Source organism: Heptranchias perlo, unplaced genomic scaffold (assembly GCF_035084215.1).
Source record: "Heptranchias perlo isolate sHepPer1 unplaced genomic scaffold, sHepPer1.hap1 HAP1_SCAFFOLD_165, whole genome shotgun sequence".
Classification (NCBI taxonomy): domain Eukaryota; kingdom Metazoa; phylum Chordata; class Chondrichthyes; order Hexanchiformes; family Hexanchidae; genus Heptranchias; species Heptranchias perlo.
In genome coordinates, this window is record NW_027138914.1 from 518,415 (window position 1) to 545,093 (window position 26,679).

A 26,679-nucleotide genomic window follows, 5' to 3' on the forward strand; every position below is an offset into this window, starting at 1 on the left:
CTTTCTGTTTAGACCTGACTGAGCCAGTTGAATGCAGGCAATCCCTGTAATCTACACATGATCCTACACCAAGGGGAAAAGCATGGAGAAGCCTACACTTGGAGACCTCCTATCACAAAGGCCTTCTATTTCTAATTCAACAAGGGTTAGAGAGAAGGGCAAGCCTCCATGCACCTGACTGAGAAGCAAATGAAAGAGGCTCTTTCATATGAAAAAAAACAACTGCTGTAGCCCTCTTCAAGTCCGGGCGACTTTCATTCCTTAACCATTACAGCTCGGTCAGAATGGAGACGGCACAAGTTTGAATTCACCGTGGTTCTGCCAACTTTATGGTTACGGCAATTGCACTGAAAATGGAATCTAGATAGTTGCATAGCTGATGATTTTACCTCTGTTGTTATCGTACACTGTTTATCAGGCGCAATGACTCCCAGTTTCAGATATGACTGGAAACACTCCAGGGAATTATCAAAGTGAAGCAATAGGCTTACAAAGAGCTTTAAGAATAAGGTTCAGTGAAAATCTCTCAAGGGTTATGAAGGAGACTGCCAGTCACTGACCATGGAGTTACTTGATCCTTACACCCATGTTGTTTACTGACTTTTCTCAGTGAAAATTCCTGTATCAAAACTAATGGTTGGCCCACAGCAGGAATGGCCCCTCCCTGGTGATCACACACATTCCATTCTGATTCCAATGTGAGTACTGGAATGAGATATTGCTAAATCGGCCGTCTGTTTCCCTGGGCTTTGAGTTCAATGCCCCCTGAAACCAGGTAATTATTGTGTTTTCAGAAACTAAAGATCTACTGTGAAATAAACAGCTTTAAGTCCTCACTGAATACTTCAAGCAAAAACCCAGACTTTTATTTTTATTAAACAGAGTTTAGCAAAGGGTGAGTCATGTACTGATTGTAAGCTGTTGGAATTTACATCCTTAAAGAACAGGAGTGAGGAAAGTACTGCGCAGATCTGGCCTTCTAAAACCCCGAAGAGCATTCCTTCTGTGGGTGGTAATTTGTCAATGAAAATTACCGAACAGATTAGAAATAATCAAATGAACAATGTAACCGATATCATCAGCCAACTTCAGCAGTGGAAAAAAACATATGGATCATAAGACCAAGAAACCATTCGAAGTATGTAGAAAAATAACAGGCGTAGGCACACCTGGTTGGAAAGTGTGACCATCGCAGTCAGGTATTTGTGGCTCTTGGTGAAAAGACGCAGAGCTTCAGGAGAGACCAGGAGATACTGGAGTTACCCGCAGTATCACCCCATCACCCCTCCGTATCACCCCTTCACACCGGCATATCACCCTGTCACATCGCCGTATCACACCGCCATATCACCCTGTCACACCGCCGTATCACACCGCCGTATCACCCTGTCACACCACCATATCACACAGTCACACCGCCGTATCACACCGCCATATCACCCTGTCACACCGCCGTATCACACCGCCATATCACCCTGTCACACCGCCGTATCACACCGCCGTATCACACCGCCATATCACCCTGTCACACCACCATATCACACAGTCACACCACCATATCACACAGTCACACCACCATATCACACAGTCACACCGCCGCATCACACCTCCGTATCACCCTGTCACACCGCCGTATCACACCGCCGTATCACCGTCACACCGCCATATCACCGTCACACCACCATATCACCCTGTCACACCGCCGTATCACACCGCCATATCACCGTCACACCACCATATCACCCTGTCACACCGCCGTATCACACCGCCATATCACCCTGTCACATCGCCGTATCACACCGCCATATCACCCTGTCACATCGCCGTATCACACCGCCGTATCACACCGCCATATCACCGTCACACCTCCGTATCACCCTGTCACACCGCCGTATCACCCTGTCACACCGCCATATCACCCTGTCACACCGCCGTATCACCCTGTCACACCGCCGTATCACCCTGTCACACCGCCGTATCACACCGCCGTATCACCCTGTCACACCGCCGTATCACCCTGTCACACCGCCGTATCACACCGCCGTATCACACCGCCGTATCACCCTGTCACACCGCTATATCACCCTGTCACACCGCCGTATCACCCTGTCACACCGCCGTATCACCCTGTCACACCGCCGTATCACACCGCCGTATCACCCTGTCACACCGCCGTATCACCCTGTCACACCGCCATATCACCCTGTCACATCGCCGTATCACACCGCCATATCACCCTGTCACACCGCCGTATCACACCGCCATATCACCCTGTCACACCGCCGTATCACCCTGTCACACCGCCGTATCACTCCTGTCACACCGCCGTATCACACCGCTGTATCACCCTGTCACACTGCCTCACTATTCTTAGCACTTGTCTTTTCTGCCATTCTACAACTTGTGGATTTGGCTTTAAATTCAGATACTTTGAAACTGGACCTATTTGCACTGGGCTATACTGTTAGACACTACTGCATAAACCCAGCGGTCAGTGCGAATCAGAAAAGATGCAGTCTGCGAAAATCTTTCTTCTCACCTTCTGGATTTTAGCCGATTTTTCATTGTGGCCGTCGAGCTCCTTCCTCAGGTTTTCATTCTCCTTCAGGAGCATCTCGACCATTTGCTGAGCGCGGTTTATGAGTGCCACGTGATCTACTGGAACCATCTGGCTGCTGCCACGAGGGGCCCCATTAACCATCACTGCCTCCATTTGTGAAGAGGCTGGAGAGGACAAGAGGCTGTGTCTGTGCTGCTGCACAGGATGCAGTGCTTGGGGTTGAGTCATCCTAAAAACAATGACACCAACACGTCATGATAGGTTCAGTTGTCTGGAATTTAACCTTGCTCTACAATCATCAGCCTGCCACTTGCTTTAGTCTTTAACTGTAGGCTCTGGGGTTTTACATGACCACTAACACAGGCACAGACAAAAAGGTTTGATTGACCAAAGAAACCAAATCACATTCTTTGAATAACCCTGTCAAGGAAACCCAGTGCAATCTTTCGGAAGAAACTTTAAGTGCAGCTTGTCAAAGTGTATGCAACTTTTACTGAAACAATCCAAGTGTAATTATACAACCAATGGGAAGATAGAACAGAAAAAAATCTCAATGGCACAACAAACATTCCTTGTATCACTTCTAGATAATTCGGAGTTACTCGTAAATCACAAGCAGCCATGACTTTGTAAAGATTGTTAACCCATTTGAAAACTTAAAGCAATTTATTAACAAGTGGAGTATGTCCAGCAGACTCTTTCAAAGCTGTAATGCAGTGTTCTCAAGTACAGGACATTCTTTTGTCAGATATTAAGTCAAACAATAGGATTGCACTGGACCAGACCTTTTAAGTCTGTCCCACTTTGAGTGAAGCTCTACAAAAGGCACATCTCCACGGGTGCGTTAGTATTAGAGGGTGCAGGCTCTGTCAGCTGGGAGCAGACTCCTCATCCTCAACATCAGCATCTGTCGACTGGTGTCAGAGCTCCTATGACTGTCCCTCCACACCTCTACTTATCACAAATGATGAGAATCTCCGTCTCCTGTACATTGAGTACTCGACTCCGGGTTAGGCTGACCTGACTTTTTATTTCAATGTTTTGGTTCTTAGATTAATAGTTTCTGAAACTGGTTCCCACTTTGGTCTGAAGAAATGGCCAGCAAGTATCATCCTTCTGTGCTTTATTACTGTTGTTATTGTGTCAAAGTCTCCGTACAGTATCTCCCTGGGGATGTGGTATTCCCAGTATCTCCCTGGAGATGTGGAATTCCCAGTATGTCCCTGGGGATGTGCTATTCCCAGTATCTCCCTGGGGGTGTGGCATTCCCAGTGTCTCCCTGGAGATGTGGAATTCCCAGTATCTCCCTGGGGATGTGGAATTCCCAGTATCTCCCTGGAGATGTGCTATTCCCAGTATCTCCCTGGGGACGTGGTATTCCCAGTATCTCCCTGGAGATGTGGTATTCCCAGTATCTCCTTGAGGACGTGGTATTCCCAGTATCTCCTTGAGGACGTGGTATTCCCAGTATCTCCCTGGGGATGTGGTATTCCCAGTATCACCCTGAGGATGTGGTATTCCCAGTACCTCCCTGGGGACGTGGTATTCCCAGTATCTCCCTGGGGATGTGGTATTCCCAGTATCTCCCTGGGGATGTGGTATTCCCAGTACCTCCCTGGGGACGTGGTATTCCCAGAATCTCCCTGGGGATGTGGTATTCCCAGTATCTCCCTGGGGACGTGGTATTCCCAGAATCTCCCTGGGGACGTGGTATTCCCAGAATCTCCCTGGGGATGTGGTATTCCCAGTATCTCCCTGGGGATGTGGTATTCCCAGTATCTCCCTGGGGATGTGCTATTCCCAGTATCTCCCTGTGGACATGGTATTCCCAGAATCTCCCTGGGGATGTGGTATTCCCAGTATCTCCCTGGGGATGTGGTATTCCCAGTATCTCCCTGGGGACGTGGTATTCCCAGAATCTCCCTGGGGACGTGGTATTCCCAGTATCTCCCTGGGGATGTGGTATTCCCAGTACCTCCCTGGGGACGTGGTATTCCCAGTATCTCCCTGGGGATGTGGTATTCCCAGTATCTCCCTGGGGACGTGGTATTCCCAGTATCTCCCTGGGGACGTGGTATTCCCAGTATCTCCCTGGGGACGTGGTATTCCCAGTATCTCCCTGGGGACGTGGTATTCCCAGCTGACATCTAAGGTTTTCCTCAATAACCTATAGGTGCCAACTCCGGCAGACGACCAGGCTGATTACACACCTACAGAAATAAGGATTTACCAATGTTCCATCGGCTCAACAGAACCAGTTTCTGTGAATAAACACAAAGCACATCCCACGTTTTCCCCCTGGATCACCACGTTACCGCAACAACGAGAAACATGCAGGCCCCGGCTCACAGCCCAAAGGCGAGAGATTGACTCACACAGGATGCTCTCTGGCACACAAAATAAAACTACTACTTATGTTGAAATGGGTTTGAAACTTCTCTTACTCTTGCTGATTGTAAATCTCACTCCTAACATCTCCCCAGTGTCACTGTCTCTGCTTCCCGTTGTGAACAAGATGGGGATGACACACCTTACTGGAATGTCAAACTGCTGCTTGTTCCACTATAACAACACTGTTATCTTTCAAATCTGATCAACACATTTAAAACTCAAGAAGAATAGATTTTAACATATCTGCAGTATTTACACAACTATCCTTTGGTGAACTAATACATTGATTTAACTTAAATCCACAGAGTATGAATGTAACCAGAAAGGCTCTGAGTTGGTGATTTTAATTAGAATAGTTGATGTGTTTTGTTGGTTAGATCTTTGTAAAAGTACGTGATGTGATACTGTGACACTGGGCACATATACACAGGGCATTCCTCAAAAGTCTGTACTAAACAGGGAAGATTTTTCCTTTTTCCTGAGTTTGTTTCTACTTCTTAAAATGACTTTAAGATAATTAATTGACAATAATAGGTCACGAAGGAACAGGGAAATCTGAACAAACTCCTCAAACAAAAAAGTACAGCTTCTGACAAGGGCCATGGAGTGCACAATGTAGGTCAATTAAACCCACCCGCTCAGTCCACACAGGAAGCCCAGATTTCCTTTCTGAGGTTATCTCACTCGGGCACTAGGTGGAGGGGACCAACTCCAAACAACTTCACTTCTCTCGCGTTCACCCAAACAAGCAATTAATGACCGAAACAAAGGAGAGCACGGCAGGAAGGGGATTAGCTGATGGGAAATCACAAGCTGATACTCACATTTTTTTGTCAAGGCTGTGCTACACGATTAGTTAAATGGGTCATTCAATGGTTAGGCTACATATGTGACAGTGTAATGATCCCTTGCCCTTCCTAATCCTTCTGTATGAAAGCTGACAATGAGAATTGTTCTCGCAAACATTAAAATGATGCTGTGTAATTCTCTGGACCTCTGTATAAATGATGCTGTGTAAATCTCTGGTCATCTGTATAAATGATGCTGTGTAAATCTCTGGTCATCTGCATAAATGATGCTGTGTAAATCTCTGGTCATCTGCATAAATGATGCTGTGTAAATCTCTGGACCTCTGTATAAATGATGCTGTGTAAATCTCTGGACCTCTGTATAAATGATGCTGTGTAAATCTCTGGACCTCTGTATAAATGATGCTGTGTAAATCTCTGGACCTCTGTATAAATGATGCTGTGTAAATCTCTGGTCATCTGCATAAATTATGCTGTGTAAATCTCTGGTCATCTGTATAAATGATGCTGTGTAAATCTCTGGACCTCTGTATAAATGATGCTGTGTAAATCTCTGGACTTCTGTATAAATGATGCTGTGTAAATCTCTGGTCATCTGTATAAATGATGCTGTGTAAATCTCTGGTCATCTGTATAAATGATGCTGTGTAAATCTCTGGTCATCTGTATAAATGATGCTGTGTAAATCTCTGGTCATCTGTATAAATGATGCTGTGTAAATCTCTGGACCTCTGTATAAATGATGCTGTGTAAATCTCTGGACTTCTGTATAAATGATCTCACAAGTTGATGGAGGATGGGCAGAGAGTTAATGTCCAGAGTATTGGTACTAAAACTGACCATACCAAATATTCATGAAATTACTGTGTCTGAGTTCATGGTTGTCGTTGGTGATTGTTAATTGTAATTGTTCTATTGCTGGGAGCTCCTTACTCGATCATTGCTTGCTATTGTTGAAAATGTTCTCAGTGTATTTTTTTTCTTTCTCTATTCAAGTTCGTAGCCAAAAAAAAATTCTAAATCTGGAATAATACTGATTGTGAAATCAAATGCACTAAATCAGGCACACCAAAGAATCGAAAAGGTTCAGCTTCTTCACAGAACCCCACGAAATAAGCTATAATCTGCCACACTAAGGCCAACAATTGAGTCTTGTCCCCTATTTCTCTGCTCTGTTGCTGAAGCCAGTGACTCAGGCTGGGATGCAGTTCTATGGACAGTGATAACCCTCCACCACTTCACCCTTGGGCATTCTTCAGACGTGAGCCTTAACAGAAGGTGGCCACAGGCAACTCAACTGTGAGGACATCAACCAGAGATGGGAGCACTGGCTGATTCCTTTAGCGCCCCCCCGCCCCACCCACTCCCCAGTGATAGTGTGGTAATCACATAGCCTTTGCTATCACCCAGCTGAGGCCAGCTAATTCAGCACAGACCAGGGATCAGAGCTGGGACCTTCCTGATCGGCACAAATCAGTTCCACTGTGCAGTGCCGTTACCAACTGATTCACCGAAGGTGCTCACAGTCTGTTGTTAACTTCCCTGTGGCAGAAGGAATGAAAGAATCTTCAATCAGTTTAAGTGAGAGATTGTACTGAGTGTATTTACCTGGCCCCTTGTATTTGGCTGCAGTAACCATAACCATCTGGCACATTCTGCTGGCAGTTGGAGTACGGAGTGACGGACTCATTATAAAAGTGACCATGCTGCTGGGAACGGCCGGGCATCGGAGCCGCTGACTTTATGCGGTATTCCGGGGGAGGACCGCGAGGGTCTATGGAATGGCAATGCACCTGGTATCCTGCAAGCATTGGCTGCTTGTGATGTTTGGACAGCTGCGGGAAACTTTGCGAAGAGCTCATCGTCATCTGGGCTTTGGCCCCATTCCTCTCCAGAGAAAGCTGCATGAGCCTCTCACTGAGAGACCGCACATGCCCATGTTTCAACTCCTTGAGGGCATCATCGTGAAGGCTGTGGTCTGGATAGACTTCATGTGTCAGCGACTTGCCTTCGGTGCAGGCCTTCTGGTTTGTTCCAGCAACCATGTAAGAACCCAGGTCTCCAGCCTGCTGGTTCCTCTGCACAGCCAGGAGCTGAGAGTGAGCTTTGGCCTCTTCATAGGAAGGAAGTTCCTCTCCGTTGAACTGAAGCTGGTGCAGGCGATGCAGCAGATTTTCCGAATGAGTGTGGTCGCCCTGGTGTTCTTGGCCCTGGGGTTCCTGCCGTGTGGAATGCTGTACAATCTGACACTCCTCCTGAGTGAGACTTTCCAAAGAGGAGCGGGGGCTGCCGGTCCCTCCCCTCATTGCCTGTTGCTGGATGGCCAGCAGCGTGCGGTTATCTGTAAGATTCCCATAACGCAGCTGCTCCTGGATCAGCCTGTGGAGGACCGTACCTGACGAGTCTTCTGCTGTTCTCATCGTGGCTCAGTTATGGGATAGATCCTAAAGCACAAAACAGAGCAATGAGATATACACACGCATATACACATCGATACACATATACACACATACAACCCTATATACACACATATACATCTAGAGATATATATATATACACATATACATCTATATATACACATATATACATCTATATATACATATGTGCATACACATCCATACATACACACATATATAAATATATACATACATATACATACATATATACAGCTATACATCGACACATATGCATCTGTATATACACACATCTATATTTACATACAGCCATATACATCTATACATACACACATATACATCTAGATATGTACACATCTGTATATATACACATATACACCCATATATACACACACATACATATATCTATATATACCTCTATATATACACATGTATACATCTATATGTATATACACATAAATATATAGATCTATATGTGCATACACATATACACCTATGTATATATACACATTTTATATAAAACAGTAAAATTATAATTATATATTTCATAGAATCTTACAGAGCAGAAAGAAGTCATTCAGCCCATCGTGCCTGTCCCACTCCCCTGCTCTTTCCCCATAGTGCTGCAAATTTTTCCCTTCAAGTATTTATCCAATTCGCTTTTGAAACTTATTATTGAATCTGCTTCCACCGCCCTTTCAGGCAGAGCATTCCAGACCAACTCGCTGCGTAAAAAAAATGCTCCTCATCTCCTCTGGTTCTTTTGCCGATCACCTTAAATCTGTGTCCTCTGGTTACTGACCCTCCTGTCACTGGAAACAGTTTCTCTTATTTACTCTATCAAAACCCTCATAATTTTGAACCCCTCTATCAAATCTCCCCTTAACCTTCTCTGTTCCAAGGAGAACAACCCCAGCTTCTCCAGTCTCTCCACATAACTGAAGTCCCTCATCCCTGGCACCATTCGAGTAAATCTCCTCTGCACCCTCTCTAAGGCCTTGACACCCTATCCAATTCAATACATTTCCTGTATTATTTTATTTTTGAAATCCAAAGCAAACATCAGATCATTTGTAACGTTGCAAAATTAAAGGGGCCCGTTAAACCCTGACAGAAAGCAGAAAACTCGTGAAGTCTGCACAGTAAATTGAGTGATTTACGTCTGAGTGCAGGACGCTCCATCATACACTGATCCTTACAAGCCCGGGCAGTATGTGGACAACCTGCCTACAACACACATTCTCACCCATCCTCGATACACATCCTGAACTTTCTTCCAAGAACATGAAACAGGATACAATTTAGCAGCACTAACAGTGTCACATTGCGTTCCCGAGTCTCCCCTAGCCCAGGACTGCACACATGTACCTCCCTGGGAGCCGTCTCCCTGGAGACAGCACGTCAGGCTGAAATAACAGCCATCCGGGCTTGGGATACTTGTTTTTTCATCACGAGATAATGGCATGAATTTGAGGAATTTCAGGCATTAAATTGCAAGCATAAAATTAGTGGATCGTGAAGGAGGGTCTCAGGGATTTTGGCTGGCAGTCCTGAGCTGATGAGAGGCTGTATAAACATTAGCATGAATGTCCTGCAGGAAATTCCAGCAATAAAATGTTTGGATGTAAAAAAAGAAAGCTAAAAACAGTGCAGTTTTCTCCCAAAGTTTCTGCAATTAAATCATCTGTGTTTTATCTTTGCTTGCAAGGCTGCTTTGTATAATTTTTGACAACATATGTATATAGCAACATTTAATAAAACTCGGGAGAGATAGAAGGTGGGTAATTAGTCGTGGTATTTTAAATCTGATGCGCTGGGAATCTCCAGCAAGAAGATAGGATATATTTAAATGTTGAGTTGGTTATTTCAAACACAAAACAAAGAATGACGGCACAAAGCCATCCCACCGTTCCAGGAATGCAGACACTTTGATTTTTGAAAGCTGAGCACAAATGAAAAAGTATAAATCACTTAGGAAAACATTCAGAGAATGGATGGGATACTCGGGAGTGAAAAGAGCCCAACTCCCCTTTATTCCCGACAGATCCTCGAATTTATGTGGTTCTGATTTTACTGCAAACTGACAGCACTTTAAGGCAATTTCTCCAACCTTGTTGCAAAAATAGCAAGTGTTTCTGTAGCTAAATTCAAAGTAATTACCGTTTCTAAACCACCCAAATATACATTCAAACGGAAAGGAATTGATACCCAAAATAATTTGTAGGGAAAAAAACAGATCTGGAGATAGTAACAGTTGATACACAAACAAAAATATGTTCTTTGAAAGTGGGGAAAAATTCCTTCGCAGTTGAGTCCGATTATCCCTGAATGAGGCCACTGATAAAACACAACAGACTTGTAAAAGGAACCGCATTCCGAAAGGTTTCCAAAACAATGGCCCATTCACCTACCTGCAGCATCCCGGGGGCAAGATGTGCATTCCACAGCAATGTGAAAACACCTCCCCTTGCACGACTCCATCGCCCCCAATCCGATAACCTGACAATTCAACTCTCCACACTGGCTCAAAGGGCTGAGCCCAGCCCAGTCAGACAAAGCTCTTTAGATTTTAAATATATTCTTTGTGTGCATTGTGGCAAAAAAGTTCTAAATTTACACACAAAGATTTTCTTCCCATTAACACCTATAAGGATTATGGAAGCATTTCTGCACTTTAAATGCTATCAGAGATGCAATAGCTCAAAGAGTCTAATTATTAAAAAATCTAATTATTATCTAATAGGGTCCACATCCACTCTGTGCGTTTACATTTAATTAACGTTCATTATTGGGTTTTGTTGTTTTGAAACCCATAATAACACAGTTACAGTGTGAATATTCTACAATCTCTAATCTTTACCAAAACACAGATAGTGTGAATATTCTACAATCTCTAATCTTTACTAAAACACAGATACAGTGTGAATATTCTACAATATCTAATCTTTACCAACACACAGTTACAGTGTGAATATTCTACAATCTCTAATCTTTACTAAAACACAGTTACAGTGTGAATATTCTACAATCTCTAATCTTTACTAAAACACAGTTTACAGTGTGAATATTCTACAATGTCTAATCTTTACTAACACACAGTTTCCAGTGTGAATATTCTACAATTTCTAATCTTTACTAACACACAGATACAGTGTGAATATTCTACAATCTCTAATCTTTACTAACACACAGTTTACAGTGTGAATATTCTACAATCTCTAATCTTTACTAACACACAGTGACAGTGTGAATATTCTAAAATCTCTAATCTTTACTAACACACAGTTACAGTGTGAATATTGTACAATCTCTAATCTTTACTAACACACAGTTACAGTGTGAATATTCTAAAATCTCTAATCTTTACTAACACACAGTTACAGTGTGAATATTCTACAATCTCTAATCTTTACTAACACACAGTTACAGTGTGAATATTCTACAATCTCTAATCTTTACTAAAACACAGATACAGTGTGAATATTCTACAATCTCTAATCTTTACTAAAACACAGTTACAGTGTGAATATTCTACAATCTCTAATCTTTACTAAAACACAGTTACAGTGTGAATATTCTACAATCTCTAATCTTTACTAACACACAGTTTCCAGTGTGAATATTCTACAATCTCTAATCTTTACTAACACACAGATACAGTGTGAATATTCTACAATCTCTAATCTTTACTAAAACACAGTTACAGTGTGAATATTCTACAATCTCTAATCTTCACTAAAACACAGTTACAGTGTGAATATTCTACAATCTCTAATCTTTACTAACACACAGTTTCCAGTGTGAATATTCTACAATCTCTAATCTTTACTAACACACAGATACAGTGTGAATATTCTACAATCTCTAATCTTTACTAACACACAGTTACAGTGTGAATATTCAAAAATCTCTAATCTTTACTAACACACAGTTACAGTGTGAATATTCTAAAATCTCTTATCTTTACTAACACACAGATACAGTGTGAATATTCTACAATCTCTAATCTTTACTAAAACACAGTTACAGTGTGAATATTCTACAATGTCTAATCTTTACTAACACACAGTTTACAGTGTGAATATTCTACAATCTCTAATCTTTACTAACACACAGTTACAGTGTGAATATTCTAAAATCTCTAATCTTTACTAACACACAGATACAGTGTGAATATTCTACAATCTCTAATCTTTACTAACACACAGTTACAGTGTGAATATTCTAAAATCTCTAATCTTTACTAACACACAGTTACAGTGTGAATATTCTACAATCTCTAATCTTTACTAACACACAGTTACAGTGTGAATATTCTACAATCTCTAATCTTTACTAACACACAGTTACAGTGTGAATATTCTACAATCTCTAATCTTTACTAACACACAGTTACAGTGTGAATATTCTACAATCTCTAATCTTTACTAACACACAGTTACAGTGTGAATATTCTACAATCTCTAATCTTTACTAACACACAGTTACAGTGTGAATATTCTACAATCTCTAATCTTTACTAACACACAGTTACAGTGTGAATATTCTACAATCTCTAATCTTTACTAACACACAGATACAGTGTGAATATTCTACAATCTCTAATCTTTAATACACACAGTTACAGTGTGAATATTCTACAATCTCTAATCTTTACTAACACACAGATACAGTGTGAATATTCTACAATCTCTAATCTTTAACACACACAGTTACAGTGTGAATATTCTACAATCTCTAATCTTTACTAACACACAGAGATACAGTGTGAATATTCTACAATCTCTAATCTTTAATACACACAGTTACAGTGTGAATATTCTACAATCTCTAATCTTTACTAACACACAGATACAGTGTGAATATTCCACAATCTCTAATCTTTAATACACACAGTTACAGTGTGAATATTCTACAATCTCTAATCTTTAATACACACAGTTACAGTGTGAATATTCTACAATCTCTAATCTTTACTAACACACAGTTACAGTGTGAATATTCTACAATCTCTAATCTTGACTAAAACACAGATACAGTGTGAATATTCTACAATCTCTAATCTTTACTAACACACAGATACAGTGTGAATATTCTACAATCTCTAATCTTTACTAATACAGAGATACAGTGTGAATATTCTACAATCTCTAATCTTTACTAACACACAGTTTACAGTGTGAATATTCTACAATCTCTAATCTTTACTAACACACAGTTACAGTGTGAATATTCTACAATCTCTAATCTTTACTAACACACAGTTTACAGTGTGAATATTCTACAATCTCTAATCTTTACTAACACACAGTTTACAGTGTGAATATTCTACAATCTCTAATCTTTAATACACACAGTTACAGTGTGAATATTCTACAATCTCTAATCTTTACTAAAACACAGTTACAGTGTGAATATTCTACAATCTCTAATCTTTACTAACACACAGTTACAGTGTGAATATTCTACAATCTCTAATCTTTACTAAAACACAGTTACAGTGTGAATATTCTACAATCTCTAATCTTTACTAACACACAGATACAGTGTGAATATTCTGCAATCTCTGATCTTTAATACACACAGTTACAGTGTGAATATTCTACAATCTCTAATCTTTACTAATACAGAGATACAGTGTGAATATTCTACAATCTCTAATCTTTACTAAAATACAGTTACAGTGTGAATATTCTACAATCTCTAATCTTTACTAACACACAGTTTACAGTGTGAATATTCTACAATCTCTAATCTTTACGAATACAGAGATAGTGTGAATATTCTACAATCTCTAATCTTTAATACACACAGTTACAGTGTGAATATTCTACAATCTCTGATCTTTACTAACACACAGTTACAGTGTGAATATTCTACAATCTCTAATCTTTACTAACACACAGTTACAGTGTGAATATTCTACAATCTCTAATCTTTACTAACACACAGTTTACAGTGTGAATATTCTACAATCTCTAATCTTTACTAATACAGAGATACAGTGTGAATATTCTACAATCTCTAATCTTTAATACACACAGTTACAGTGTGAATATTCTACAATCTCTAATCTTTACTAACACAGTTACAGTGTGAATATTCTACAATCTCTAATCTTTACTAACACACAGTTACAGTGTGAATATTCTACTATCTCTAATCTTTACTAACACACAGTTTACATTGTGAATATTCTACAATCTCTAATCTTTACTAACACACAGTTACAGTGTGAATATTCTACAATCTCTAATCTTTACTAACACACAGTTACAGTGTGAATATTCTACAATCTCTAATCTTTACTAACACACAGATACAGTGTGAATATTCTACAATCTCTAATCTTTACTGACACACAGTTTACAGTGTGAATATTCTACAATCTCTAATCTTTACTAACACACAGTTACAGTGTGAATATTCTTCAATCTCTAATCTTTACTAACACACAGTTACAGTGTTAATATTCTTCAATCTCTAATCTTTACTAACACACAGAGATACAGTGTGAATATTCTACAATCTCTAATCTTTACTAACACACAGTTTACAGTGTGAATATTCTACATTGTCTAATCTTTCCTAACACACAGTTACAGTGTGAATATTCTTCAATCTCTAATCTTTACTAACACACAGTTACAGTGTGAATATTCTTCAATCTCTAATCTTTACTAACACACAGTTACAGTGTGAATATTCTTCAATCTCTCATCTTTACTAACACACAGATACAGTGTGAATATTCTACAATCTCTAATCTTTACTAAAACACAGTTACAGTGTGAATATTCTACAATCTCTAATCTTTACTAAAACACAGATACAGTGTGAATATTCTACAATCTCTAATCTTTACTAACACACAGTTACAGTGTGAATATTCTACAATCTCTAATCTTTACTAACACACAGTTACAGTGTGAATATTCTAAAATCTCTAATCTTTACTAACACACAGTTACAGTGTGAATATTCTACAATCTCTAATCTTTACTAACACACAGTTACAGTGTGAATATTCTACAATCTCTAATCTTTACTAAAACACAGATACAGTGTGAATATTCTACAATCTCTAATCTTTACTAAAACACAGTTACAGTGTGAATATTCTACAATCTCTAATCTTTACTAAAACACAGTTACAGTGTGAATATTCTACAATGTCTAATCTTTACTAACACACAGTTTCCAGTGTGAATATTCTACAATCTCTAATCTTTACTAACACAGTTACAGTGTGAATATTCTACAATCTCTAATCTTTACTAACACACAGTTTACAGTGTGAATATTCTACAATCTCTAATCTTTACTAACACACAGAGATACAGTGTGAATATTCTACAATCTCTAATCTTTACTAACACACAGTTACAGTGTGAATATTCTAAAATCTCTAATCTTTACTAACACACAGATACAGTGTGAATATTCTACAATCTCTAATCTTTACTAAAACACAGTTACAGTGTGAATATTCTACAATGTCTAATCTTTACTAACACACAGTTTACAGTGTGAATATTCTACAATCTCTAATCTTTACTAACACACAGTTACAGTGTGAATATTCTACAATCTCTAATCTTTACTAACACACAGTTACAGTGTGAATATTCTAAAATCTCTAATCTTTACTAACACACAGTTACAGTGTGAATATTCTACAATCTCTAATCTTTACTAACACACAGTTACAGTGTGAATATTCTACAATCTCTAATCTTTACTAACGCACAGTTACAGTGTGAATATTCTACAATCTCTAATCTTTACTAACACACAGTTACAGTGTGAATATTCTACAATCTCTAATCTTTACTAACACACAGTTACAGTGTGAATATTCTACAATCTCTAATCTTTACTAACACACAGTTACAGTGTGAATATTCTACAATCTCTAATCTTTAATACACACAGTTTACAGTGTGAATATTCTACAATCTCTAATCTTTACTAACACACAGTTACAGTGTGAATATTCTACAATCTCTAATCTTTAATACACACAGTTTACAGTGTGAATATTCTACAATCTCTAATCTTTACTAAAACACAGTTACAGTGTGAATATTCTACAATCTCTAATCTTTACTAAAACACAGATACAGTGTGAATATTCTACAATCTCTAATCTTTAATAACACACAGTTACAGTGTGAATATTCTACAATCTCTAATCTTTACTAAAACACAGATACAGTGTGAATATTCTACAATCTCTAATCTTTAATAACACACAGTTACAGTGTGAATATTCTACAATCTCTAATCTTTACTAACACACAGTTACAGTGTGAATATTCTACAATCTCTAATCTTTACTAAACACAGATACAGTGTGAATATTCTACAATCTCTAATCTTTAATAACACACAGTTACAGTGTGAATATTGTACAATCTCTAATCTTTACTAACACACAGATACAGTGTGAATATTCTACAATCTCTAATCTTTACTAACACACAGTTACAGTGTGAATATTCTACAATCTCTAATCTTTACTAACACACAGTTTACAGTGTGAATATTCTACAATCTCTAATCTTTACTAACACACAGTTACAGTGTGAATATTCTACAATCTCTAATCTTTACTAACACACAGTTTACAGTGTGAATATTCTACAATCTCTAATCTTTACTAACACACAGTTACAGTGTGAATATTCTACAATCTCTAATCTTTACTAACACACAGTTTACAGTGTGAATATTCTACAATCTCTAATCTTTACTAACACACAGTTACAGTGTGAATATTCTACAATCTCTAATCTTTACTAACACACAGTTACAGTGTGAATATTCTACAATCTCTAATCTTTACTAACACACAGTTTACAGTGTGAATATTCTACAATCTCTAATCTTTACTAACACACAGTTACAGTGTGAATATTCTACAATCTCTAATCTTTACTAACACACAGATACAGTGTGAATATTCTACAATCTCTAATCTTTACTCACACACAGTTACAGTGTGAATATTGTACAATCTCTAATCTTTACTAACACACAGTTACAGTGTGAATATTCTACAATCTCTAATCTTTACTAACACACAGTTTACAGTGTGAATATTCTACAATCTCTAATCTTTACTAACACACAGTTACAGTGTGAATATTCTATAATCTCTAATCTTTACTAACACACAGATACAGTGTGAATATTCTACAATCTCTAATCTTTACTAAAACACAGTTACAGTGTGAATATTCTACAATCTCTAATCTTTACTAACACACAGTTACAGTGTGAATATTCTACAATCTCTAATCTTTACTAAAACACAGATACAGTGTGAATATTCTACAATCTCTAATCTTTACTAAAACACAGTTACAGTGTGAATATTCTACAATCTCTAATCTTTACTAAAACACAGTTACAGTGTGAATATTCTACAATGTCTAATCTTTACTAACACACAGTTTCCAGTGTGAATATTCTACAATCTCTAATCTTTACTAACACAGTTACAGTGTGAATATTCTACAATCTCTAATCTTTACTAACACACAGTTTACAGTGTGAATATTCTAAAATCTCTAATCTTTACTAACACACAGATACAGTGTGAATATTCTACAATCTCTAATCTTTACTAAAACACAGTTACAGTGTGAATATTCTACAATGTCTAATCTTTACTAACACACAGTTTACAGTGTGAATATTCTAAAATCTCTAATCTTTACTAACACACAGATACAGTGTGAATATTCTACAATCTCTAATCTTTACTAAAACACAGTTACAGTGTGAATATTCTACAATGTCTAATCTTTACTAACACACAGTTTACAGTGTGAATATTCTACAATCTCTAATCTTTACTAACACACAGTTACAGTGTGAATATTCTACAATCTCTAATCTTTACTAACACACAGTTACAGTGTGAATATTCTAAAATCTCTAATCTTTACTAACACACAGTTACAGTGTGAATATTCTACAATCTCTAATCTTTACTAACACACAGTTACAGTGTGAATATTCTACAATCTCTAATCTTTACTAACGCACAGTTACAGTGTGAATATTCTACAATCTCTAATCTTTACTAACACACAGTTACAGTGTGAATATTCTACAATCTCTAATCTTTACTAACACACAGTTACAGTGTGAATATTCTACAATCTCTAATCTTTACTAACACACAGTTACAGTGTGAATATTCTACAATCTCTAATCTTTAATACACACAGTTTACAGTGTGAATATTCTACAATCTCTAATCTTTACTAACACACAGTTACAGTGTGAATATTCTACAATCTCTAATCTTTAATACACACAGTTTACAGTGTGAATATTCTACAATCTCTAATCTTTACTAAAACACAGTTACAGTGTGAATATTCTACAATCTCTAATCTTTACTAAAACACAGATACAGTGTGAATATTCTACAATCTCTAATCTTTAATAACACACAGTTACAGTGTGAATATTCTACAATCTCTAATCTTTACTAAAACACAGATACAGTGTGAATATTCTACAATCTCTAATCTTTAATAACACACAGTTACAGTGTGAATATTCTACAATCTCTAATCTTTACTAACACACAGTTACAGTGTGAATATTCTACAATCTCTAATCTTTACTAAACACAGATACAGTGTGAATATTCTACAATCTCTAATCTTTAATAACACACAGTTACAGTGTGAATATTGTACAATCTCTAATCTTTACTAACACACAGATACAGTGTGAATATTCTACAATCTCTAATCTTTACTAACACACAGTTACAGTGTGAATATTCTACAATCTCTAATCTTTACTAACACACAGTTTACAGTGTGAATATTCTACAATCTCTAATCTTTACTAACACACAGTTACAGTGTGAATATTCTACAATCTCTAATCTTTACTAACACACAGTTTACAGTGTGAATATTCTACAATCTCTAATCTTTACTAACACACAGTTACAGTGTGAATATTCTACAATCTCTAATCTTTACTAACACACAGTTTACAGTGTGAATATTCTACAATCTCTAATCTTTACTAACACACAGTTACAGTGTGAATATTCTACAATCTCTAATCTTTACTAACACACAGTTACAGTGTGAATATTCTACAATCTCTAATCTTTACTAACACACAGTTTACAGTGTGAATATTCTACAATCTCTAATCTTTACTAACACACAGTTACAGTGTGAATATTCTACAATCTCTAATCTTTACTAACACACAGATACAGTGTGAATATTCTACAATCTCTAATCTTTACTCACACACAGTTACAGTGTGAATATTGTACAATCTCTAATCTTTACTAACACACAGTTACAGTGTGAATATTCTACAATCTCTAATCTTTACTAACACACAGTTTACAGTGTGAATATTCTACAATCTCTAATCTTTACTAACACACAGTTACAGTGTGAATATTCTACAATCTCTAATCTTTACTAACACACAGTTTACAGTGTGAATATTCTACAATCTCTAATCTTTACTAACACACAGTTACAGTGTGAATATTCTACAATCTCTAATCTTTACTAACACACAGTTACAGTGTGAATATTCTACAATCTCTAATCTTTACTAACACACAGTTACAGTGTGAATATTCTACAATCTCTAATCTTTACTAACACACAGTTACAGTGTGAATATTCTACAATCTCTAATCTTTACTAACACACAGTTACAGTGTGAATATTCTACAATCTCTAATCTTTACTAACACTCTGAATATTTCCTTCATTCGCTCTTTTCTGTGAGCACATTCTTGTCGAGTGACATCATTCGCCAGCAGGCAGTAAGAATGAAGCGAGCAGCAGAGCCGGGGAAGGGGAGATCTCTCAGGAAGATGGATCATTTCGTGCTCAGATCTGTGGAATCCTGTTATTTCCATCTGCACAGAAATAATGTCAATCGCTTCCGTTGCCTTACGGAAATATATATCGGTGCCCAGATAAAGTTCACGGAATCGCTCTAAAAGTTTTGATCTTCTCCAAGTACAGTGTTAATTCGTTGAAGTAATTGTGCATTTGGAAGAATATAGTTGATGAGCTGGGTTAAATCTGTGCACTTTGCCCCAGAGGCTGAATGGGAAACAATAACAAGAAGCAGAAATGTGAAACTGACCTGAAATTATAATTTCATCCCCGGGAGCGAGCCGTGAGGTGTGGAATCGCCGACTCCGTGAGCCAAGTGGCGGTGCCGGGAGAGCTGCCTGCCCGTCTCACTGCCTCTCTCACTGCCTGCTGTGGAATGACTCGATCCCGACACAACAGCAGCAAGCGATGGAAGAGCGAGAGGAATGTGAGGAATGCGGAGCTGCGTGTCCCTCGGCTCATCAAAGGCACCGAGCAGCCGCGCTCCGTGCTCACTGAGGCACAGCAAGACTCAACCTGCAGAGGGCACAGTCCACAGTGCAAAAAAACAACCCCCAGCCTCCAGAGCACATCACACTCACACACCACTCAGCCCCTGCACCACAACACAAGCAAACAAATAACTTAAAACAGCAAAAGAAATCCAGTCAGGGCTCCAGAACAAGGGAGTACAATCTCAAAATTAGAGCCAGGCTATCCAGGAGTGAAATCAGGAAGTGTCATGAGCATAAGTTGCAGAAACTCGGCTTGTCGGCCCTTGAGTTTAAAATGACATGGGATTGGATAGGATCCATGCACCGAAACTATTTCCTCCGGTGGGGGAATCCAGAGCAACGGGGCATAATCTTCATCAAAATACCGCAGATGCTGGAAATCTGAAATAAAAACAGAAAATGCTGGAAATACTCAGCAAGTCAGGCAGCATATGTGGAGAGAGAAGCAAAGTCGATGACCTTTGGTCAGAATTGTTCATGTTTAATGTCTGGTCTGTGCTGATTCAGCTCATCTCAGCTGCCTGGTGTGAGGAAATGTAAATATGAAGAAAGGCTTCGAAAATTAGAACCTTCCGCAGCACCACACCAGAACCACTGCTGCTATTTTCTCAGACAGCAAGTGCTGGTAATGGTTCTGCTGTTACCATTTACAGCTACTCTAAACCCATCTTTTGTTTCTTTACCTGTCCCATTCCCACCCTCCTTGCCTTGGACCATCATCCCTTTTGTCATTTAATCACTCCTGCCCTCCACCCTATCACAGACCTTCCCTTTTGTTCTTCCCTCCCCTCCCTCCCTCCCCTCCTTTCCCTGACCCTGTACTTGCTCAAAAACTCTTTAACTCTTCAACACCTCCCAGTTCTGATGAAGGGTCATCGACCTGAAACATTAACTCTGTTTCTTTCTCCACAGATGCTGCCTGACCTGCTGAGTATTTCCAGCATTTTCTGTTTTTATGGCACAATCTTAAAATTAGAGCCAGGCTGTTCAGGGGTGATGTCAGGAAGCATTTCCTCACACAAAGAGGAGTAGAAATCTGGAATTGTCTCCCCAAAAGACTGGATGCTCGGGGTCAATTGAAATGTTCAGTCCCAAGATCGATAGATTTTTGTTAGGCAAATGTATCGAGGGCAATGGAGGAAAGGCGGGGAATTGGAGTTAAGGCACAGATCAGCCATGATCTAATTGAATGGTTGAGCATGTTTGAGGGGCTGAATGGCCTACTCCTGTTCCTATGCATGCACTTGCTTTCATTTATCGTAAAATATTCAATGGCCCAGAATTCGCTTCTAAAATAACGGTGAGTCTAATGGCACTCACCATTATCGATGTGCCAATCATACAGCAACTTCAGGTGAGGGCAGATGCGCAGTTAAACGTGAAAATCCAGAAGTTGCTGTCCGAGATGCACTGCTCCGCCATTAGCTTAGTGAAAACAGCATCTCTCTGTCTGCCTCGCCATTGAAATACATTGAATGGTGTGAAGTTGCTGTATTTGCATGGTAGACACGGGCTAAACTCACCACAGAAAGTCGGCTTGTCCGTTCCAGTCTAAGTACCCTTTTAATGATGTTAGTTACTGCCAAACGACCTCTCTGACACTGAAAATTAACTGTTACAAGTGGGGAGTCTCATTCCTTCAGGTTTTAATTGTTGAACACTCTTAGAAAAAATTATTAAATTTTTAAAACATTTTTCTGTGTCTCTTTTTTCTCTCTTAATCCATCTTCCTTTCCCTCCCTTTATTTCTCTTTCCATACCTGGTTTGACATTGAATTCACTTTTCGAACTTACACTTCCTGGTTCAGACTCTGCGCTGTTTATTTCACAATCCTTCAATCTGATTGGTTAAGGAGATACACAGTTGCCTGTCCCGTTCACTCAGATCCCAGATGCCCTGTAGAGGGCAGTTTCCATCTCCCACTTCCAGCAATTTCCAGTGAAAGATCTCATGGAGATTAAACGGGGAAGATCAAGTCTAACTAATGGCAGGTTCACCAGTTAGAGCAAATTCTGGGCCATTGTGATTTCATATGGAGTAAATTATTTTTTGTGTGTTTCATATTGTCATTCCAAATTCTCCCATCAGGATTGAACAAATGTTGCTGTTTTTGTGAGCATATTGTGGAGCCTTACTAAAAGTTTAAATCCAAGCTACCTTTAGTATTACCTACATCTCAAACTGCAGCTACTAGGAGTCCTGATTCAAGATTGATCCATTAATTTGGCAAAAGCACTAAGAAACAGCCCTTTGCAAACCTACAAATCCAAGAAACTCAAACAAGACAAAACAAGCAGTTAAGATATATAATAGTGCAAATAGAACTGAGTTACCTGGACAACAGGGATGGATTGCCAAGGCCGATGGACTGTAGTCTGACTAACATTAGGGTTCCTGAGTTGAAGGCATACAGGGTAGTTAATTTGGAAGGAATACCATCACATGGCCCTGGTGATACTATAGAACACTAGAGTACAACGTGAGTCAATCATCAGTGGGCAGGGGTGGAGCTAAGGTCGGAGAATTGGGGGGGGGGGGAATCAAAGACCAGATTTGTCCGACTTGACCCCCAGAGACAAAAACGTAGACGAGGGGTATGGGACCAGAGAACTAATGCCTCATTGCACAGGCACGATGACACCCTCCAATGGGGTGTCGCCATTCGTGTCAGACTCAAAAGGACAAAGTGATCAGCAACAGGAATTTAAATGTTAAGCGGGTAAATTATTTGCCATCAGTTTTGGCCAAGTCCTGACGTACAAAATTGGCCGACCTTAAAGTGATGGGGGTCATGACCCCCTAACTCCTCACTGGTTCCACCACTGTCAATAGGGGCATCAGAAGCCTGAGATGGAATTGCAGCCTTTCCCCAGCTATTTGCCCCAGATTATAATCTGAGTGTATAGTTTATGTTCTCTTTTTCCCACTAAATGTTGCCTTTCCTGTCGTGTAAAACAGTGGAGAGGGAGAGGTGGGCCAGACTATGTCTGTGGATGGTGGCTGAGTACGGGGTTGGACTCAGCTGTTTCACTTTCCCCCGCACCCCGCTCTATTTGAATAGTCTTGTGCCAGTGGGGTATGGTACCACAAGGCAGCCATGGAACCAAATCCCGGCAAAAGTCAACACCTTCAAGGGAAAAGGGAAAGAAAATTGAAAACATTTCTTATCAAGTCAGGTAGAGGCAAAAATGACGTTCACGTGGCTAATTTCTCCATCTTGTCATCAGTCTCCCCATTGCAACAGTAGGTGGTGAACAAACACAACAAGCAACAACAGTTGTTTTAAAAGTATTTTTGTTTGGACGGTCCAACACCAGTCGGTCAAATGTCCATCTCCAATCCCCGGCACTCGGTCAAATGCCCATCTCCAATCCCCAGCACTCGGTCAAATGTCCATCTCCAATCCCCAGCACTCGGTCAAATGCCCATCTCCAATCCCCAGCACTCGGTCAAATGCCCATCTCCAATCCCCAGCACTCGGTCAAATGTCCATCTCCAATTCCCCGCACTCGGTCAAATGCCCATCTCCAATCCCCAGCACTCGGTCAAATGCCCATCTCCAATCCCCAGCACTCGGTCAAATGCCCATCTCCGATTCCCCAGCACTCGGTCAAATGTCCATCTCCAATCCCCGCACTCGGTCAAATGCCCATCTCCAATCCCCGCACTCGGTCAAATGCCCATCTCCGATTCCCCGGCACTCGGTCAAATGCCCATCTCCGATTCCCTGGCACTCGGTCAAATGCCCATCTCCGATTCCCCGGCACTCGGTCAAATGCCCATCTCCAATCCCCGGCACTCGGTCAAATGCCCATCTCCAATCCCCAGCCCTCGGTCAAATGTCCATCTCCGATTCCCTGGCACTCGGTCAAATGCCCATCTCCGATTCCCTGGCACTCGGTCAAATGCCCATCTCCAATCCCCGGCACTCGGTCAAATGCCCATCTCCGATTCCCTGGCACTCGGTCAAATGCCCATCTCCAATTCCCCGACACTCGGTCAAATGCCCATCTCCAATCCCCAGCACTCGGTCAAATGCCCATCTCCGATTCCCTGGCACTCGGTCAAATGCCCATCTCCAATCCCCGGCACTCGGTCAAATGTCCATCTCCAATTCCCCGGCACTCGGTCAAATGTCCATCTCCGATTCCCCAGCACTCGGTCAAATGCCCATCTCCAATCCCTGGCACTCGGTCAAATGCCCATCTCCAATTCCCCGGCACTCGGTCAAATGCCCATCTACAATTCCCCGGCACTCGGTCAAATGCCCATCTCCAATTCCCCGGCACTCGTTCAAATGCCCATCTCCAATTCCCCGGCACTCGGTCAAATGCCCATCTCCGATTCCCTGGCACTCGGTCAAATGCCCATCTCCAATTCCCAGCACTCGGTCAAATGCCCATCTCCAATTCCCCGGCACTCGGTCAAATGTCCATCTCCAAATGCCCATCTCTGATTCCCCGGCACTCGGTCAAATGCCCATCTCCGATTCCCCGGCACTCGGTAAAATGCCCATCTCCAATTCCCTGGCACTCAGTCAAATGCCCATCTCCGATTCCCCAGCACTCGATCAAATTTCCATCTCCAATCCCTGGCAGTCTGGTCACAGAGCAAGTATAATTTTTCCATTAAGATTGGTGGGCTGATCAAACGAGACGAGTGGCTCCTTTGATGCCAGCAGATATGGAAATCAGTAGTCCCCCAAGCAACTCTCTCCTTTTGAGTCTGACCTTTTGCATCTCCCTCCCTTCGCAGAAGCCAGTCTTCAGCCAATTTGATTCATTCCACATGATATCAAGAAACGGCTGAGTGCAGTGGATACAGCAAAGGCTATGGGCCCCGACAACATCCCGGCTGTAGTGCTGAAGACTTGTGCTCCAGAACTAGCCGCGCCTCTAGCCAAGCTGTTCCAGTACAGCTACAACACTGGCATCTACCCGACAATGTGGAAAATTGCCCAGGTATGTCCTGTCCACAAAAAGCAGGACAAATCCAATCCGGCCAATTACCGCCCCATCAGTCTACTCTCAATCATCAGCAAAGTGATGGAAGGTGTCGTCGACAGTGCTATCAAGCGGCACTTACTCACCAATAGCCTGCTCACCGATGCTCAGTTGGGGTTCCACCAGGACCACTCAGCTCGAGACCTCATTACAGCCTTGGTCCAAACATGGAAAAAAGAGCTGAATTCCAGAGGTGAGGTGAGAGTGACTGCCCTTGACATCAAGGCAGCATTTGACCGAGTGTGGCAACAAGGAGCCCTAGTAAATTTGAAGTCAGTGGGAATCAGCGGGAAAACTCTCCAGTGGCTGGAGTCATACCTAGCACAAAGGAAAATGGTAGTGGTTGTTGGAGGCCTATCATCTCAGCCCCACGACATTGCTGCAGGAGTTCCTCAGGGCAGTGTCCTGGGCATAACCGTCTTCAGCTGCTTCATCAATGACCTTCCCTCCATCATAAGGTCAGAAATGGGGATGTTCGTTGATGATTGCACAGTGTTCAGTTCCATTCGCAACCCCTCAAATAATGAAGCAGTCCGAGCCCGCATGCAGCAAGACCTGGACAACATCCAGGCTTGGGCTCATAAGTGGCAAGTAACATTCGTGCCAGACAAGTGCCAGGCAATGACCATCTCCAACAAGAAAGAGTCTAACCACCTCCCCTTGACATTCAACGGTATTACCATCGCCGAATCCCCCACCATCAACATCCTGGGGGTCACCATTGACCAGAAACTTAACTGGGCCAGCCATATAAATACTGTGGCTACAAGAGCAGGTCAGAGGCTGGGTATTCTGCAGTGAGTGACTCACCTCCTGACTCCCCAAAGCCTTTCCACCATCTACAAGGCACAAGTCAGGAGTGTGATGGAATACTCTCCACTTGCCTGGATGAGTGCAGCTCCAACAACACTCAAGAAGCTCGACACCACCCAGGACAAAGCAGCCCGCTTGATTGGCACCCCATCCACCACTCTAAACATTCACTCCCTTCACCACGTGGCTGCAGTGTGTACCATCCACAGGATGCACTGCAGCAACTCCCCAAGGCTTCTTCGACAGCACCTCCCAAACCCACGACCTCTACCGCCTAGAAGG

General features: G+C 40.7%; 1 protein-coding gene across 2 annotated transcripts in view; it reads right to left on the reverse strand.

The window, feature by feature from the left end:
- The window catches only part of amotl2a (angiomotin like 2a), a 38,572-nt gene extending 18,097 nt beyond the window's left edge, over nt 1-20,475 (reverse strand). The window contains exons 1-3 of one of the 2 annotated variants that reach the window (XM_067977669.1): nt 20,337-20,475; nt 7,369-8,204; nt 2,540-2,789 (exon numbers count right to left, since the gene is read on the reverse strand). In XM_067977669.1, coding sequence (XP_067833770.1) covers nt 2,540-2,789; nt 7,369-8,180 — 1,062 coding nt within the window. In that variant the 5' untranslated portion in view covers nt 8,181-8,204; nt 20,337-20,475. Of the gene's footprint in view, nt 1-2,539; nt 2,790-7,368; nt 8,205-10,585; nt 10,821-20,336 lie in introns of those variants that run through there. The other variant, XM_067977670.1, reaches the window with a different exon arrangement.
- Nucleotides 20,476-26,679: the final 6,204 nt, after the last annotated feature.